This window comes from Monopterus albus, unplaced genomic scaffold (assembly GCF_001952655.1).
Source record: "Monopterus albus unplaced genomic scaffold, M_albus_1.0 scaffold223.1, whole genome shotgun sequence".
Lineage (NCBI taxonomy): Eukaryota > Metazoa > Chordata > Actinopteri > Synbranchiformes > Synbranchidae > Monopterus > Monopterus albus.
This window is the reverse complement of record NW_018128103.1, coordinates 809,719-829,433: the sequence shown is the minus strand read 5'-3', so window position 1 is coordinate 829,433 and position 19,715 is coordinate 809,719. Positions and strand designations below refer to the sequence as shown.

At 40.6% G+C, this 19,715-nt stretch overlaps 1 protein-coding gene across 1 annotated transcript in view; it reads right to left on the bottom strand.

Annotated features, from left to right (window-relative positions):
• Positions 1–12,567, bottom strand: part of asph (aspartate beta-hydroxylase) — a 34,691-nt gene extending 22,124 nt beyond the window's left edge. The window contains exons 1-4 of the mRNA XM_020619634.1: positions 12,347–12,567; positions 5,206–5,361; positions 4,439–4,483; positions 2,991–3,059 (exon numbers count right to left, since the gene is read on the bottom strand). Coding sequence (XP_020475290.1) covers positions 2,991–3,059; positions 4,439–4,483; positions 5,206–5,361; positions 12,347–12,389 — 313 coding nt within the window. The 5' untranslated portion in view covers positions 12,390–12,567. The remainder of the gene's footprint in view (positions 1–2,990; positions 3,060–4,438; positions 4,484–5,205; positions 5,362–12,346) is intronic.
• Between the last annotated feature and the right edge of the window lie 7,148 nt (positions 12,568–19,715).

Below are 19,715 nucleotides of genomic sequence, written 5' to 3'. Positions count from 1 at the left end.
GCTGATACAAGACTGAAACTTGTTCGCAAATTTTGAAAGAATTTGGGGATTACAGTAGGTGAAATCTGGGATATATGGGGTCCACAGCACAAGGTTGGACTGGAACCAAAGCTACTGGCTGGCTTTGGTTGCAAAAACCTCCAAAGGCAAGAAGGAAAAATATAGTTGAACAGTGTTGCCAATATTGTGGCTTGGGCTGGTGGATGCTAAAGCCCTTTGGTTCAAAACAAGTGAGTAATTGGGGTGCTGCCTTTGCCCTGAGGCTATTGGTTATGAAGGCCCACTATGACGATCTTCTGCCCCTGATTTCCATCATCTTTCGCTGCTCTTCTTCTGACCCCCCCCTCATCCTCATCTTCCTCATCCTCCTCCTGTGCCTCCACGACTCCTCCTGAGGCACTGTGCTCCTCCTCCTCCAGGGGCTCCAAGGGATTTATCAGACCATACAAGAAAGTGAAGAAACCGTTTAACCAGTCAGAGCCGCCCTCCTCCATTTCTTCTAACCAATCCAGAACCTCGGATTCACCCTGACCATCGCGCTCACTGGTCAAGCCTACGCAAACAAGGGAAGGGGATGGGATGGACGCATGCATGGGTAGATGGAGGGGAAATTTGGGAGCACAACTTGTGGAAATGAAGGGCATAATAACCATGAGGAGGAAAGGAAAAACTAGTTTAAAAAAAAAAAGGGCAGGAGCAAAAGGTGGGATCAAATGAAGAAAAAGATGTTATGAAAGAATGAACGGGGTGAAGAGCAGAGGAGAAAAGAGGGAGGAAGCAACAAGAGGAGAAGGTAAGTCAAGTTTTAAGCATAGGTTAGACAGCCAGGGATGCACTCAGACTCGACTCTAGCATAAGCAGTTGATGTTGGACTGTCCACTCCTGATCAACAAAAATCACTTTGTGCCCACTTGATCCATGACTTTCACACTAAGACAGTGATGGCCCTGAACTGTGCTGCAGTGCTAAATTTAAGTGCTCCTCTTTATAACTCATCTAATTATTGATGGGTTGAGCTCTCTGCACTGATTCTGCAACAAAAATTCATTTTATGACATGGAGACAGCCTGATAATCAAAGAAATAGGAGTTAGACACAAAAGAGAGAAAAAAATTAAGCTCAGTTTCCAAACGTTTATGTTCCAGCACTTGTAGAGCATTTTAAAATGAATAAAAAATTTGTCAACATATTCTGTTGAGCATCTATGGCAAAATATACTGAGGTAAAATGAGGCAGCCTCAAACACATACAGTAAGTTTAAAACAGGAGAGGACACAAAGAGGAAAATTCAATAGGGATCAAACTAAAAATCAAGAGACGCAGTGCATATGCAAGGGAGCATACAGTATAATGCCAGGAAGCAAAGTTCAACTAACAGCCTGTTAATATAGCTAATTTGAGTACACCTATAAGTCCAAAAGGATGTTTACAGACATGGATAATGGATTGCTCCCGAGATGCAAAAGTTGAAGGTGGGTTGAGCAAAAAGAAAACCTCTCTGAAGACTGACCAAAGATTTAGACAAAAACAAACGGCCTCCTTTTGATCCTCACCGGCCTCATAAAAACATGAATGAATGGAAACTAACTTGGGACTCTCATGGCTGTTGAATTTCAGAGCCAGAAAAAGGTCCCCCAGTTACGGGCACACAATTTTACATGTCAAAAACAACTGTTTGGGTTCTCTGAGGTGTTACGCAGAGCATCTTCTCATGCAAAGATCTTCTGTTGGAGACGTTTGTACACAGCTGTAGTTCAACATGTTTAAGCTAGTGTTCCCCATTCACTATGTGTGGGAGTTGAATAGATAAGGAAACAGCAACAGAAAACTGATCATGTATAAAATCATGCAGCAAAATTCACATGGGGACCAACAGCACTGAAGACAACTGAGAACTGGATCTGTTATCAAGCTCCTAGCTGTCTTGAGTATAATGAGCTTCACACAGGAGATATGTTCCAAAACCTATACCATCAACACTTAGCTGGGTGTCAGTCCAGTGGTACCAGGACAGAAAAGAAGAGCATTTACACAGGGAATCAATGGAGTAGTCCTTGGGTTAAAAGATATGTTAAAATAATCTCACTAATGGCATCCTTTAAGTTTCACAGAGCTCAGTGGTTAGTCATAGCCCTACAGTACCATCTTAAGTTGGGGCCTAAGATTTAGAGAGCTTCAGGGACCATAGACCAATTAAAACTTTAATACGATTTTAATGTGGGGACACTCAAAGACATGTGCATCTTCATTTAAAATTACAAACCAGCTAATACAATATACTAAACCTTGCAGAGGTGCCAAAGCCTTAAGAGCTCAGCTTTTCATTCACTTTGGGTATTCACTGATGCAACTGTCTATGGTAACAGTTAGCCATATGACTGTCAGTCATGCAAAAGAAACCCAAATGCCATGTAGTCAACAAGACGACACATTATCAGTGGCCTGCGCTCTTAAAATAAAGCAGTTTCAAATGTGTGAAACCAATAGGCTCATCCCAAATATTTCAGTGAAATATTTCTGATTTCACTGGAGATGTACAGAAGGGTGACAGATTAAAGGAAGACTGAATAAATGAGTGGTCTCCTCTAGCATGACAGTCTAACCCCTCGTGTCTTATAGGGTCACTGAATGGTGTGTTGAGTATGAAACCAATGTAAATCATATGCTGCGGCCTTCACAGTCACCAGGTCTCAGCTCAGTTGGACAGCTATGGGAGACTTTGGAGCGATGTGTTAGACAGCGTCTCCACCACCACCATCATCAAAACACCAACTGAAGGAACATCTTTTGGAAGAATGGTGCCCATCCCTCTAGTTGAGGTCAGAGACCTGGAGAGTCAATGCCAAGGTGACTGAGGCCCAGCACCTCGCTGAGACTCTTTGTATTGGTTTTCCTTTGTCACCCCTCTGTGCATACAGTAGTCATTTACTTTACTTGCTGCAAGACACTCATAGTACCATTAGCTGTAAATTAGAAATACATCAACTTGCCTAGCAGAACTTTTGCATCTTCGACATCAAAATCACCATCGCCATCTGTGTCGTACGCCACCAGTTTACCTAGAGCAGCAACAAACACAGAAATCACAAGGACACACTGTTAATGGCTGCACACTTGCATGCATTGCTGACACTGTATGGCAGGTTCATGTTTTCCAAGTCTACCTTAATACAATACTCTCATGCCCATAAGCAAATAAAAAACTGTCATCTCTCCTGATCCAACATAATCCCAATGCAAGTGATGAGGAACAAAGCTCACAGTCCTAGTTGTGGATAAAATGCATTCTATAGCTCTGTAGTCTAAATTGGACGCATCAAAAGGGCACTTACCAAAAGACAGAACCCGTTCATATCCACAACGCCTTCTGTGGATTTTGTCCCCCAGTAACTACACTGGAATGGTGTCAGCATCAACAGGAGGAATGACTACATTAACTAAAACTGGTTCAATTTACACTTGGGCATACAACATACAGGTTTAAGACAGACTTGGAAAAAAGTGACACTATCCTCTTAGAAAACATAACAAGCCAATAGGGGGCTGGCCACTTATCATCCATCCCTCAGAGGGTGTTGTTGGTGCACTGTTACCTTGGGCCAATAGTTCCATAATAGATTAGACCCAAATAGCTGGAAAAGTTTGGCCGAGATCACCTGAAACAGCTCCGATCAGGAGCGGTTAAATATGGGAAGCTGCTACCTGAACGATTTCTACAGTGAGCTTTGCTAACAAGAGCGTCTCAAGAGTCACTCACACTGCTGTGTGCAAACAATTAACACAGGGTGATGCTGACGTAACCTATGTCAGCACTGAAAATGTGTAAATACACACACTCCTCTACTTCATTTTTGTGTCTTAATGTCGGTGGACAGTCTCCTTCCACCGTCACAGCAGATCTGTGCGATGCACGTAGGTGACTCGTTTGACCATGAAAATGTTGAATTTTGCCACATGGTGACAAGTTTGCATCCCTGCTCTGAATTCTTCAAACTGATGCAGTAGATTATTCACATCCTCCTCAGCAGTTGAACAAGTAAGTCAGCCTACTGGTCTGCTCCTATATAATCCACTGTAAGGCACGTGTCAAATGCATGAGGCAGGCTTGTTCATAATTGTGATAAGTTTAATTCATTTGTCTTAAAATGTAACCAATAACAGAAAGACTGCTTAAGATATTGTTTACTATGCATTCTATGTCAAAACAGTTAAGTAACACAACTGAAGTACCAGAAAACATTAAGTTCCTGTGAAAGCATATTTCACTACCAGACCACTTAATGGCAGCAGTTAGCCTGACAACTGGTGAATCTACTGCCTTACCTGTTTTAGATTCAGGGCTCTAAGAAGCATGTGTAAAGGAGTGAAGACACTTGAAAGCACAACAATATTAAAATGTAATACAGGGTGTAGGAGAAATATGCCTTGAGATTTTTACCTTGCAAGGTCTCAGACAGGTTAATTTGTAAGTCCTTAGCCTTGTCTGCATGCAAAACACAAGACACATATGGGAACAACAGCAAGATTAATACATAGAACAGAGTCGTACATTAACATCACGCACATACTGCACAGACAAGAACATTCAACATTAGTTATAGGGATGCAGGTTTATGACAGTGTACTACTGTGATCTTGGTGCAGCAGACCAAGTGTTAAGGAGTAGCTGCAGCATACTGTATGTGATGAACAGCCAGAGGGCAACGGCTGCATGAGTCTGCATCTAGGTTTTCTAAACAGCAAATTTACTACCAAAGGTGACAAAAGTAATGGCATACAAGCTCTGCCATTTATACGCTTGAGTTTATCAAAAGTCTGACAACGAAATCTGGACTGATTTATTGGGTCAGTTCTGCTTTAATTGGATTTGACTGACTCTGACCTTCACCCTATTTCCCTAGATTGTTGGCTTAAAGCAAGCACTGGTCAGAGAATGGAACAAACAAAGCAGGACAGAAGACTGAAGCTGACTGATGTCAGGTTGGTAAAGACTTATCAGTCGGTTCACTTTAGGGACAGATGTTGTGTTTATGGACAGATCATATACAAGATCATATATAAGCACGATGGAGACAAAAAGCCAAACCAGTTACTGCCACATTTTTCCAGAATGGTGCACAAGGTGCAAAGGTCTACTGAAAAGAACACCACATTCAGCTGATAATGAAGCCAAATGGATGTGTGTGTGTCACACTGGGTACTCACCAAGGACTCCCTGATAGTCAAACAGGTCAAAGTAGACCACAGCTACAGATGTCCAGACCCCCAGGAGGGCCAGGATGAAGAACCAGGTGAAGAAGCCGCTGGACCCAGCGCCGGCTTTCTTTCCGTTTCTATTGGCTGACTGGGTTTTCGTACCTTCTGCAACACAAGGACAGGACACAATGTCAGGGTCCCCCATGGATGTGACATGTTAATCTGAAGGCCTTCCTTATAAATTCATGCTGTATATACACATACTGCTGTGTGAAGAGAACAGTATGCATTGGTCTCACTCACACACACACTATACATTGTTTGCATGCTACATAACCAGCAGTATTGTCAGCCATTAGAAGATGGCAGATTGTATTACCAGTTTAAGAATCTATTATCATACAGAACTGGATAGTTAGCCAATGTTACAGTTTCATCATTGGCTTGCCACAGCAATACCTGTCAGCCAGTGCATATACTTGTCACCTAACTCACCTCTTCAAGTGGAGCATATACATATTAGAAGAAGTAAACTCACCACACAATCAGGGGGAACATCATTTCTGAGTTACCACTTCTATTGGGACAGCGATTATTGAAACGGTTGCATTACATCTACACCATGCTAGGTGGGTTAGCTCCCAGATGTACAGCTGTTACGGTGACTTCAGTACGGGGAACAAATGAAACGCTAGAGCTGGAAGAGAGTCACTTTCGGCCTTTTCCCATTTAGGGGTTGCCACAGCAAATTGTCACACTGACGACTCGCATGTTGACATTTGGCACGTTTTACGCCAGATGCCCTTCCTGACGCAACCCTGATTCGAACCCGGGGCCGCAGCAGCAAGAGTGCTGCGCCTTAACCACTAGCCTACCAGGGACGACCCCAAACACTAGAGCTGGAAGAACCTACTGTATTCTTTAGGGTTACTGGCAACTTACTTGGAAGTAAGTTATGTTCGACTGTCACATCTTCAGCCTAAGTTTTGACCCGTCCTTACCTTCAACAACACACTCCACTAACACAAACGGTACAGTACTATGAAACAGATTTTCACACTTCAACTGGGGTCAGTCTGTTAGGAATCATATGTCTATCTTAGCACAAACAGTGAAGCTGGAGAAATATGGTATGATGCATCCACCCTATTCTATAACCCAAAAGTGGATAAGAATGTGGGTCAAAGATACTGATTTTTATGTAAATTACAGCAAGTCCTCTTCCAATTTAAAGTACTTTGTGTTTTTCCACCCAAGGAACTTAACGAGCTTCCTGTATCCATAATCCGGTAGGCTGATGTGGTCCGTTCCACTTTGCTTTTCCAATGATTTTCCCCGGTGTCAGTCCCTCCACAGGTGAGCAGAGAGTTCAGAGTCAATGACCACAATGCTGGTTAACCATGGTTCTAAAACTCTGTCAGTGATGGAGACTGTAAGAGTAGTTTATCAAACAGCTGTTGAACAAGCAGAACACAAATTTGCAGAAATGGACTCTTCACCACTTTGCCTGTGCCCTCTGCAATTTCCTGGAACTTGACTTAGTACCACCTCTTGAGAGCCAAAATTTAGCTCTGGGAACTCGTCTCCAAAGTGGAAATGAACGCAAACTCTATGACAAGGGGTGTAGGTTCTGTTTTAGTACATTCCTACAGTGGAAAAGGCCTATCAGATGACATGGTCCATCTAAATGTAACCGAGTTTCAGGAGTCGCATTACACATTTCCATCAGAATGCTGTATAAAAGCATAATATTTGTGCTGATGATTTAAGATACATTTATGCACTACTGACAGGACACCCACAAAGCAAACAAGACAGAACTAGTGCGCAACCAGTAAGATGAGATATGGTCTAGGACAACTTCACTAGAGCTTCATGAAACGAACAACTCTGAGGTCCATTCAAAGTCAACTTCAACCCTTCACCCTGCAACCAAACAGCTGTTCCACACAACATCCTCCGCACTGCTTTGTCTTTCACAGCTCTCTAGTCACTAACTCTTGGACAGACACTTTCCTGACCTTGCATTTCCCCGGCAATGATGACAGTAGGGGTGGCAAACTCTACCAAGGTCGCTGGATCACCCATCACTTCTGACAGGTGGCCTGGATTGCCAATTATCCAAATAACAGGCTAAATTGTCACAAAGAGAGCATGCAGAGCCAGATAAGGGAACAGATCTGCTCTCCCAGTCTCACCTCCTCTTGCTGTCCCTCCCCCTATTCTCTATTGACTGGTTCTCTTTAATCATCTGTCAGCCATCATTGCTTGCTGTCACTCTTTTCTCTGAGCCTGATATAGTTCTGGAGGTCAAAGACATCTATTTATAGTGCTGTTAGAACAGATGCCCATGACACCAAGAGAGAAGGGAGGGAAGACCATGGCCATCAACGTCTCCGCCAGGCTGACTAGGCGCTGCCTGTTTTAAAGCACTGCTCTCTTTCTGCTGCCTGAGCTGAAGATTAGAAAGTCACTATATGTAATGTCCTCTTTCTTTCACCAACTGAGGTAACATCCACATGGTTTAACTTTCAATGTGTATTTGCTGTTCTTAACATATGCAGTCCACTGCATTGGCCAAGCTGGTGATCACTTTGTAACATGAACGCTACATTTCTGATGTTTCCTCATGATCATCATGAAACAGTTGCCGCTGTGATAACGGTCCACAGTAGTACAAACCTCTGTGATGCATGTTCCTCCAAGTGGACAGCTCATCTGTCTTAGTCCACCACCCCTATTTACTAAGACCCAACTTGTCATCCATCTACAATCCTGTTTTGAGATCTCTGCCCAAACATGTCCACCAGGACAATAGGCATCGGTCCACAGGGGAGGATTCAAAGACAGGTAACGACTCTCACCGATACTGGGCTATAATAACTCAGTTGTTAAGGGACATTGTTGGCCTTCAAAGGACTGAAACACCACCGATGGGGATAAATATCTCCGGCTCAACACCAGTCAGTCAGAACTGATGAAGCCTCTTGGATGAGAAGTGAAACGTCTTCGACCTAGAAATCTAGTCCAGTTGATTCTTTCCAAGTTTTTTTTTTCAGCTTAATATGACCTGGATGACTGAGAATCTGCACAGACAGTTCTACAATAACTAGCTCATTATTTCATTATTCACATAGATGAATATTGAAAGTTTCGAGAACTGTGCCTCTAATGCCAGGACTGATACTACAAACAATGCATGCATTCCACAGTGACATTTAAAACACAGCAAGAAATTCCGGTTTACATATTCCAGTCGAACTGCAAATAGCAGTACTAAATAGGAGGGTTAAATAATGCCAGGGTTGACATCGGTGCAACAGCACAGAACACGTACATAAATAAAACTCGACAAACTCAAAGGAAACAGCTGTGGCTTGTTTTTAAAAGATCCACTATAAGCCTACTGTCCTGCAAACCTTAATCCCTACACAGTCTAAGACGAATATTTGTCGCATAAAAAAAAAAAAACACACTAAGAAGTGCAATCCAACACCTCCATACCACACACCACAAAAAACTGTGCATAAACATGGAAATCATGCAATAACATACCACTTTGTTCTTCAATTAAATCCATTCTCATTTGAAGACAGCAGTCAATTCGCACATGTGCACACCGTCAAACCGACTGCTTAGTCTCTTCTCTGTGACGTGTCCCACATACTGTTCAGTCTAAGCAGCTACTCTGAAGTGTTATGTAAGGGCTGACCCGCCTTGAAACTTGCTTCTCTTTGTTCTTTCTTCATTGTGCATGCCTGGTTGCACATATTTCCCAACCTTTAACAATGCTTCTAAATGCCAAGCCAGCTAAAGCAAAATGGGCCTGAACATAACACATCCTGCTGGATCACTAAATGAGACACTGAGCCAGCAACAATAAGTTTTTACACATTTAAAAATCAATATGAATCCTTCTCATCATCGCATCAATTGTATTTAAACTTTGCAACACACTATTTAAAAGTCCAGGTAAACCAGTAAATATTAGCTTCCCTAGAATACATAAAATACATTTCTTGCCCTTCTTCCAAAGACTGCTGCTAGCCCAGTCTGGATCATTTTTCATGGCAACCTAGACAGAGAAGGTTATTGGGAACAAGTAGTTTTCACTATTTTTGCCAACAGTATGATTCAGCACCAAATCAAACGTTTAAAAATTTGTCCCTGACACCGAGACACTTTCATGCAAGGTTACACTGCAATGTTTCCATCTACAGGTTGTAATCTGCTAAAGCACACACACAGCAAATACAAAAGATACGACACAGTGCCGCACATCTGTTGACACAGTTATGTTACCCTTCCATCTATGCATACTTCAGGAACTCCCAGCCCTGTGCAGAGGAGAGGAGGAGGCTTGAGCCACTGAAATGATAAGGTCAAGATATGGAAGAACTAAGGAAGTAAAATGGGCAAAATGAAGCTAAGATTAAAATGTAAAAATAAACAGAGACGCACTAAGAAGAACAGAAACACAGACCCCTCTCATGTACTCTCAGAGGTCCATGATTCAATCAATCACACAATCAGAACACTCTGAGATAATTCAGACTGAACATGTTTAAGCTGTTTAGAGAGATGTTTAAAACCATTCACTGTAGCAGTCGACCAGTATGGGTTGATCAGTGGCTGTGGCCGATATTCAGACAGCAGGGAGGCAGATGGCCAATATACAACAGAGATCATGGGTTTTTTTCACTTTTTGCATTTCAATAACAAATGAGACTAATTTGCTGAATGAACATTTATTTAACACCAATAAAGTGAGATATTTGATTTCAACTATTAGAAAATTTAAAATGGCAAAGACATGGCTGCCTGCAGATGTGACTGCAGACATTTTTTAATCAGACTCGTGAGCACTGACGTTGGCTAATCTAAAAATGCCAAATAGCTGCCTGATTAATTGGTCTACTGCTAATTCAGTGTTTAAGTTCACATTTCAAGCTTCACTGTCAGAGCCAAAACCCATATTTGATAAGGCACCCCTAGTGTTTGATCATATGACAGAACTCAGTCAAAGAGAGGCAAAGTGCACAGGTCCAGCTGAACAAGTACTGCCCCAGAAAAGCCTACTTTGCTTTACATCTGTCTAAATGGAAAGGAATCATAAGGTCATCTCAAGGACACAGTATGAAACGCTGTCATTGCGTAAATACAGATGATGTCTCTCTGTTGGAAAATGAGAATTTGCTCATTCTAAAGCAAACCTTCATATCCACTGTACCTATTGCTTCTTTCAGTGTAAACATCAGCACTAGCTGCTGAACTGCCATCTGACTGCCATCAGACTTCTAAACAGCTGACTCAGGAACTTCCTCATGTAACTCCACCAGCTGACTCAGGAACTTCCTCATGTAACGCCACCTGCACTATTTACATACTCAGTTTGCACATGCATAATTGCACACTCACTGCTGAATATTTGCACTATTGCTGACCATTTGCATAGCATACATCCTCTTCATTACAATGTGTTCTTGTTGTATTTTTCATTATGTTTCTTTCATTGGCTGTTTTAAAGTGCCTTTGATTTTGTGATTTAGATTTTGTGTTACCAACATATCTACTTTATATTTCATTTATATTGTGACATTCGTGCGGATGGCAAAGTAAGAATTTCATTATACAGGGAAACATGTTTCCTCACTGTGCATATGACAACAAACACGACTTGAACACCAGGTTCCCTGACCTTCTTTAAGTCACATTGCCCTTTGACCTACCACAGCATGATGCAATATAAAGCCTCTACAATGACTGTGATTTATGCAAACACCTCATATTGTCAACCTGCACTTCACTTTTTCTGCATGTTGTCCCCTTCTTTCACCTGGAAATTATGTGTAATGTGCTGCTCCATCCAAGTGGCTAAATATGTTTATTCAAACCATATCAATGGCCTAATTTTACTGTCTTTATATAGTTTCCTCAGGCCAGGTCACTCTGGCCATATATACTTGTACCACTTGCTGTGGTTATCTAGATAACAATCACATTACCCAAAGGGCACAGGTGAGTTGGTAGAGGACAGAGTGTACTGTACATAGTACCTACCACAATTATGTACCAACATACCTAACACGGGCTCAGACTCACTTAACAACAGCCACGTGTTGATGTGGGGCTCAGGGTTGTTACTGTCCTAACTCAGACACAGTAAAGCACTAAGAAGCTATCAGTAACTTTGGCGTATACCCAATCAAAACAGTACCTTTTGTAAAATCACAGTCGACTGCGATACAACAGCTGGAAACTGTTTTGGGGGTGACCTGCAAAACAGTTTGTCTATTGAGGTCACACGTTGAATGGGTGCCATGGGACTAAACATTAAGGCAGCACAGCACTGGGTCTCTGTGGAACCACGTACATAGCAGCCAAGCGAAGTTCTGTATTCCAGTGTGGGGTCCGGGTACTAAGTGGGACCCCGGGCCCACGTATAACCCCGCCCACGACTCCTCATATTGACACGTGAGCATTTTGAAAAGTGGCTGGACTAAGTCGGGGGCGGGTGCTTTGAGCCCCGTCGTGCTCATGCAAGAAATGCTGGGACAGGCCTACCTTTCTGGCTAAGCCATGGAGACTGCTGTTACAAATGAAACTGGGAAAAAAAGGGGGCTCCGCACCAGAGGATGCTAATGTTATCTCTTACGTGTGAACCACAGTTCCCCTGTTTATCACAGGAGCTGCAGTAGTCATGGTCAATCAGGACACCGGACAAACTGCCGGTGTGTCCCTAATCGGCCAAATAGTGCCGCGGTTACCGTGTAAAACATTACGCAATGCTAAACAGCGGCAGAGCTAACTAGTAATTCGTGGCAAGGGTGGAAGCCCTGTGCGTTAATGGCTGACAATAATATCCAATGTTGAGGTGCAGCAGCGTGAATATATTTACAAGGCAATGGTAGATAAAGTGTTTCATGTTCCACAAACCCAGCTTATGTACGGCTAAAATAACGAATTTGCAATGTGCAGATAACAAGCAAATACAATCTTCAAAAGTCAAACAATGCTGCCTAGCTAGGAAGAAGGTTCTGAATGAAATAAAAGCCAGGCACCTGAATAACTTTGACAGGCCTCACTGAGAAAGCCAAAAGCATCGCGGCTCGCGACACATGACAGAATAAAAAGAGAAGCGCCAACACACCTTTGGGTTTTGCGTGCACTTTAGCATTTTTCTTTGAAGCCATGGCGAATTTCTGGTAGCTTGGCTGCCTCTGAAACAACTATCAAAGAAAGACTGGAGCACTCGAAATCGATTTTTCCAGCAGTTAAAAAATAAATTACAATTTCTACTCCTGCCTTATAAAACTAGGAACACCAGAAACCCCGTCTACTCTAGGACTCTCAGCTCTTCTGACCAATGACAGGCTTGCATATCAAAAATGGGCGGGTCGGGAGAATTTTAGGGCCAATAGAGTTCGAGGCGATTTCGGCTTGTTCAACCGCGTGGATAGTTACGGTTGCCCCGCCCCGTCCCTCCTCTGGAACGTGGCAAGATGGTAGCTCCCCTTTCTCTCCTCAGCTCTAGTGTCTAAATCTCAATTTAAATCTCAAATATAACAATACAGAAACAGGTCACAACAACAGTATACACATGGATACATTTCTTACTCGAAAGAGGATACACTATAATCAAAATAATTCAAAACTGCTGTTGAATACGTTAAAATGGGGTTTAATCCACTTTACCCTATTTAATGTATTAATTTTCTTTCTTCTTTCAGTTGAACGAGAATATAGTACATCGTCTGGCTATAACACATAACTTTTCATTCTGTTATACATTCACAGACCCTTAGAATTTACAGGATATTTTGTAGTGTGCATAGTATTTTTTCTCTATCACTGAAAAATAGAAAACAGGTTTATCAGCAGTCATTTTTAACATGACAAAACAAAGTCCTGCAACACATTTAAGAATTAGAAATCTGCTGTAAACTATTTGCTAATGATGAGGGTCAGATGGGCTGTTATACTACTTTGTTGGTTATGTTATTCTCAGGGAATGTCCCAAGGGACATTTTCTTTGATGGCGCCATAGGCCTACAGTATGTTTAACAAAAATATCTATCAAAAACAGATGCCTACAATGAAACCCACAAACTAATACCTAAACCTAACAATTTGCCACCCTTTTTATTACCTCAACTTAATGTTAACTGTCTGTAGAAGTGGTATATCCTTGGCGTGGTCCACTGGTTTACATGAATTAACACCAAGTTGTCTGGGTTGATTTGTAAAGCGTAGATAAAGTTGGTGTACAGAAATTTAGGCTGTTGAGGTTTCTTACAATACCTTTAGGCATCTACCATTCAAGCAGAATGCAGGGTACGCCCTGACCAATCAGTGTAGAAACCACCCTAACATAAACATAGGATACAATCCTGACATAATTTGGCATATGCTGAAAGATGTCTGGAAAATACACATAAATGTATTTTGCACTTTTGGAGCGTTCAGGTACCAACTGGTTGTGGTTAAGCTGTATGGAACCTGTCAAGGGTTGCAGATTCAAAGTGTTTAGAGACCTTTGTCCACATCCAGCCACACTTCAAACCCCTGCACTACTGTCTATACTCTCTCCTGCTGAGCACTGACCATTTGTTTGTCTCACGAGCACATCTCACATTTGGTCAGCTCATAACAAAGCCCTGTGGTGTGTGTGTGTGTGTGTGTGTAGGTGGGTGGAGGTGAGAAGGACAGTTGTTCCCATTGTGTGTATAGTTAGATGATTAAGGAGAGCTTTGAACTGTCCTTATTACTCTGTGGAGCACTGGTTTGTGTCCTTATAATATCCTTAATTATCTGAATGTTAATCGACTGAAAATACATAATATGTGTGTGAGGGGCTAAAGCTAGTTTTGTATGTATTTAAAATGTAGTGTCAGCCACAAGAAAAGTATAATGTTAAATGTTCTACTGGCTCCATGTCCAAGTATGATTTGGAGGAGTTACAAATTCAGTCATTGTAGCCATAACATCTCCTTTGAATTCAGTTTGTGTAAGACTAATTTACATGCATAATATTTTAGTGGAAACAAAAAACCATCACAGTTTATCCTCAAGCAGCATTTTGATTCCAATACAGGATGTAAAATAATGTACTTAAATCACAATATAGTTGTAAAAAGGAGGTCTTTGTGCAGGTGTACATACAAAAGGAGTTTAGTGGATTCATTAAACTAATCACACAGTATGTAAAACAGCCACAGTGTTAACCTAACCATAGTTACTTAAATATAAAACATCTTTAAAGACTGTGAACATTTTCTCCATCAGTGATAGGATCCTATGTGAACATTCACTTTTCACAAAGGCTTCAGCTGCCACAAGCAGATATGATAGGAAAAACAAATGACACAGGTTCAGAGCGACGATATTGCCGTATATTAGATATGAACACTTTTCACATGTTGATTAAAATATGCATTTCATGGGGAATATATTTTAATGTTAACAAAAGCAATTTAAAGGGTGGGGTTATCGGTAGAACCTAGTGTCCTCAACACTATTGGCCACACACAACTATAGATAGGTGGTAAATTGGAGCAAAAACAACCAAACGAACAATAAGTGTAAAATGGGAATTCAGATGCTTCTATAACAATGCAGCTAATTTTCTGTGTATCCTTCCTTGAAAATAAATACATAGTTATTCTGCATGAGTTCCTTTGTCCTATGATTTAGTACCAGAATGTTAAACAGTGCTCACATTACCATCAAAACACCAGATGAAGGATCATATGGAAGAATGGGGTTAATCACTCCAGTAGAGTTGATCCTTTCACGTGGATATATTGTTTATGGACTGAGCTGGCTTCCACTCTCTCTTGGAATTGAAACTTTATCATTGTGGGGTGTTTATGCACCTCAGTTATCCAGGGAGTACTTGTACTGGCAAAGTGAAATGGCTAATACAGGAATCTTATGGGTGGTAATGTAATACCTAAAGAAACCAAACTCAGAATATGGGCACTCACTGCTTGCAGGTAAGCAACCCACTGTTTTGTAACCTAGAACAAACAGCAGCACAGCACTATCACCTTGTAGGCTCATTATCTGCTAGGTTATGGATAAGGATAGCGACTCATTGTCTGAGGGGCAGTGGCTGTTTGCATCACCCTGGAGTACTGTAGCCTCATAGATTCAGCAGTATTGCTGTTAAGCTGGTCCTTCTTTATTGCAGTTTGACCTATTATACTGAACTAAAAAAAAGATGGCACAGTGCTGCTCCTGTGTTCAGTATTACACAGATACCCCACCCCCAAGATGTGTTTCCCCCCTGTTAAAACTGAGTTGCCAAGTTAGGTTCAAGTTAAGGTATCAAGGGGAAACATCTCAATGGCAGAACAGACTTGGACACAACACCAGCTTGGTACCTTTTATATAGAGCAGTGTGGTGGAAAATTGACACGGTAATCCCTCTCTGAAAGGACAGTGTCAGGGGCTTGTGCTGACCTTTACTGCTGTAAATATTAGTCAACAGTTTCATCAATGGGTCCTGCAGACAATTATTGAATAGAGCTCCATAAGTTTTTGTTTTTATCTTTGCAAGATTTTGAGAGAAAATGCATCAGCCTCTCCTGTTATGGCTCTGGAGCTGCCTTCCTGACACAAGAATATAGACCTATATAGAGAAGCACTTCCAAGGATGTGGATGCAATAAGAAGTGTGAGACTATATTCTTGCCTAGTAGTCACAGTTACAATGCTGCTACTGTCCTGATTTTCTTCACTCATTTTGCTCAACAAAATGTTTAATGTACTGGGTACAGTCCCTGCAGTCATAAGGCAGCAAATAAAAATTCAATTAGCAAATAAACAAAGCAACAAAGTTTAGTTAAATCAATTTGTAAGATAAGATTTGCGGTGGGATCTCCATACATGCATGTGCTTGTCCTGGGTTTGATTTCTACCCATGAAGGTACTGTGGACTATTTGGATGACAGTGAGTCCCAGCAGCCTCACCCTGTCCAGCAGCTCTCTTATGCCCTCTGCTGATAGCGTCTGTAAGGCAGCCACTCTGTCTCCATCGATTTGCAAGAGAGGTCAAGGAAATTTTGTTTAGACAGGTCAGTTGGGTGGGTCTCCAGAGCTCGGAGATCTAACAGCAGCACTGTCAGTCTATAGAAAGATGGTCCCAACTATATCACGGTGAACCTTCTGATTAATAATGTAAGGTTTTGTTGTTTTCTATTCCATGTACTTTATGGCCCAGTAGCCATGAATGAATGAATGAATGAATGAATGAATGACACTTTATTACAGACTCCAGGTCCAGGTTCAGAAACAAATAAGAAGCAATAAAAGAACAGTTTAAAACAAAACAATAAAAACAGAAAAATACATAAAAACGAGAACAAAAAGAACACCCATAAAACTGCTGTCCCTTTAGAAGGCAGGCATACCAGTGTTTCCAGAGAGCAGAAGTAAAACGCATGTCACTGTGTGCAACACTAGTCAACAGTAAAATGATATGATTTTTTTGAACCATTCAAGTGACAAAGAAATTTATACATCAAATTTCTTAAAACAGCGGAAAATGTACTAATTCAAACAAAAAATTTGAACAATTCGCTAACACTTGTCCATCTAGGCTTTTTCAATAATATCCTTAGGGCGTCATAGTAAGCCACTGACAGTTTCCAAAGACTGCTCTTTTTATAATTACATCACAGCTGGGCAGTGTACAAGGAAGTACAAAAAGCTTTAAACAAAGCCAACTTTACTCCCACCGAGCATGCACCAGTATATTAGCTTGTACGTACAACATGCAACACTGCCGATATATATATCCCTGTCATGGAAGGAGAAAACATGGTTTTCCCTGTGAACCAGTCATGATCATAATATCCTGATTTGCAGAGAACCCACTCATTTAAAAATAAACTAGCCTATTCTTTTTGGAATACATGTACAAAGTTATCAGAAATAAAGAGCAGACTGATAAAAGCTGCAAAGAGCCAAGCTGAATTTCATTGAAATAACATTACCAAGAATATGAATATATGAATTGCATGCAGAGCTTTAAAAAACCCCAGGCTCTCACACTACAGTGACTGTGGATGTGAGACTAAAATAGACTTTTTAATTAAAAAAAACACCACAGAGCTCAGGAAGTTCACAACAAAGTCATTGAAGATGCTCTTTTGCAAAAAGAACCAAAAATAAACACGTGTTATGTGTTTTCTGCAATGACTGTGCTATAATAAAAGAATGTAAACAATTTAGTGATTTTAGGACCCATAAGTTATATGATATCCTTCATTAATTGTAATACTACTCTTCTCATTTATTGCCTATCCTTGTGGTTGCTTCTATATAGGTAACCTGGACTGTCCTATGGCTATATATTTCAAATATCCACCTAATAATAACCCTGGCACCCTTAAGGTTGAAGGTCTAGAAGTGGCAAGAACATTCCGGGTGGTGGTCGTTGTTGCTTCAGAGAGAAACTTTCTATATACATTAACTACAGGCATCATCTTATTCGGGACTGAACGATATCGACTTTAGTCCTTTTCTGTAAATGTACATGGTTTATTTTATTTGTATGTGTTTTGTATTTGATGTGGGTCATGTTTTTTTTTGTGCCCATGTGTTGTAGTTCCAGATCTATATTTGTGCCGGGGTTTATATGTGCATGTTCTTTGATTTCCTATGAGGCCACCTGCTGGTGTTTAGCCATGAATTGGATGACTGGTTCCACATTATGACCAGGTGTTTACTACTGCCTTACATCTACTTAAGGGAAATCCATAATTAAGTCAAAGATTAGTGTAATCAGTAACCCACTTCAACCCTCCGAATTAAATGAAGAGATTATGAAAATTACAGATTCCAAGAAAATAATATCCAAGCTATATAAACTCATATCAAATACAGACTCAACAATAACAACACCAAAACTCAAATGGCCAAATGATTTAACTCCCTCAGCGCTGACGTCTGGGCAGAAACTTGCAGTAACATCTTTTCTAAGACCAGAAACATAAACTTACAACTTATACAACGCAAGACCATTTATAGGATGCAGCGTTTTCCTTTTGCACGTGTTTTTTGGTTTATGCAGCGTTTTCCTTTTGCATGTGTTTTGTTTAATGCCGCGTTTGTGTCTTGCATGGGTTTTTTTGGTTAATGCAGCGTTTTCCGTTTGCATGTGTTTTGTTCAATACCGCGTTTGTGTCTTGCATGTGTTGTGTCTTTTGCATGTGTTGTGACCGTGTCGGCCACCGTAGAATAGTGTATGTGGAACTAACAGCATTACCAGTTGCACTGCAACAATTAAAACTATAATTATTTAGTCCTGTGTTTGTCAAGTCAGAATATCTGCTGTCTATTTCAGTTGCAATACTTATCGACTGAGGCCATGCACATTCCCACCAACCTCTAAAAATGTAACAATCTGCTTTTACTGGTAGTATCTTATCATTGTTGTGATTTTTTTTTTCTCCTTCTCTCTTTTTTGCTCTTCATAGACATATATGTAGGTAAGGTAAACAATTACATCCTTAATCCTTGGCAGATGGTGCATATGTAATGCTCACATGTTCCATCTGCAGTGAGCATGCACTAGAGTAGTCTGGGTGTCAAATAAATGATTAACAGAAAAACAAGACACTGACCTTCACCCAACAGTTAAAATAGTACTGCGAACTACAGTAAACTACTCTAAACTCTATTCTAACTAACATTTTTCTTTTCTTGTATGAAAAACTATTCTTTAAAAAATTATTTTTATGTCAGTCTGCATGAAGAAAAATGGGTTCCTGCGTGCTTTTATTTTTGTCAGTGGTAAGTTTGAAAGTCAGTACTTCACTGCGATTAAACCCTATTTGTGTCTTATAGAAATGATTCATATGATTTCTGTGACTCTTTTAAATTGCAATTTCCAAAAAGTTTACTGTAAGCCACTTTATGATGTGCTAATGCTAACCATGTTGTTGTAAAAAAAGGTTACTTAATAAATGTAATTAAAGTTGTGTCAGATCTTTCTCAAGGACGATACACCTGGAGACATAGTCAAGTGCTGAAATGTTTAGCAGCAGCTATTGAAAGCAGGTGCTTAGAGGTCAACTCAATGGAGAAGAAGAAGAAACAAGAGGGGATTTTGTTTGTTCATGAGGGTGAAAAGTCATTCTGACATCCCTCTCTCTGGGGCCAGATAATGGGTAAACATCACTGAATGTGTACACTGAGCTTCCATATGAATGCTCTCTCATTGTTTGGCACATTTAATTGTGTATTACTGACCGGCTTTCCTGTTTTGCTAAATGAGGAATGTAATTGGTAAAATTACAGAAATAAAACATTAACTCACATGCCACTCATAAAACTAATGCAGCAAAAATATATAAATGATATCCACATCACAATATATTGACAAGATAATATACTGACTGGATTTTTACAATCTTTGACTGTAAAACCAGTCATATTTAAACCAACAGACCATACTTTCTTTAATATTGGTGTTTGTGTTTTTTTTTTTGTTTTTTTTTTTGTGGCTATTTT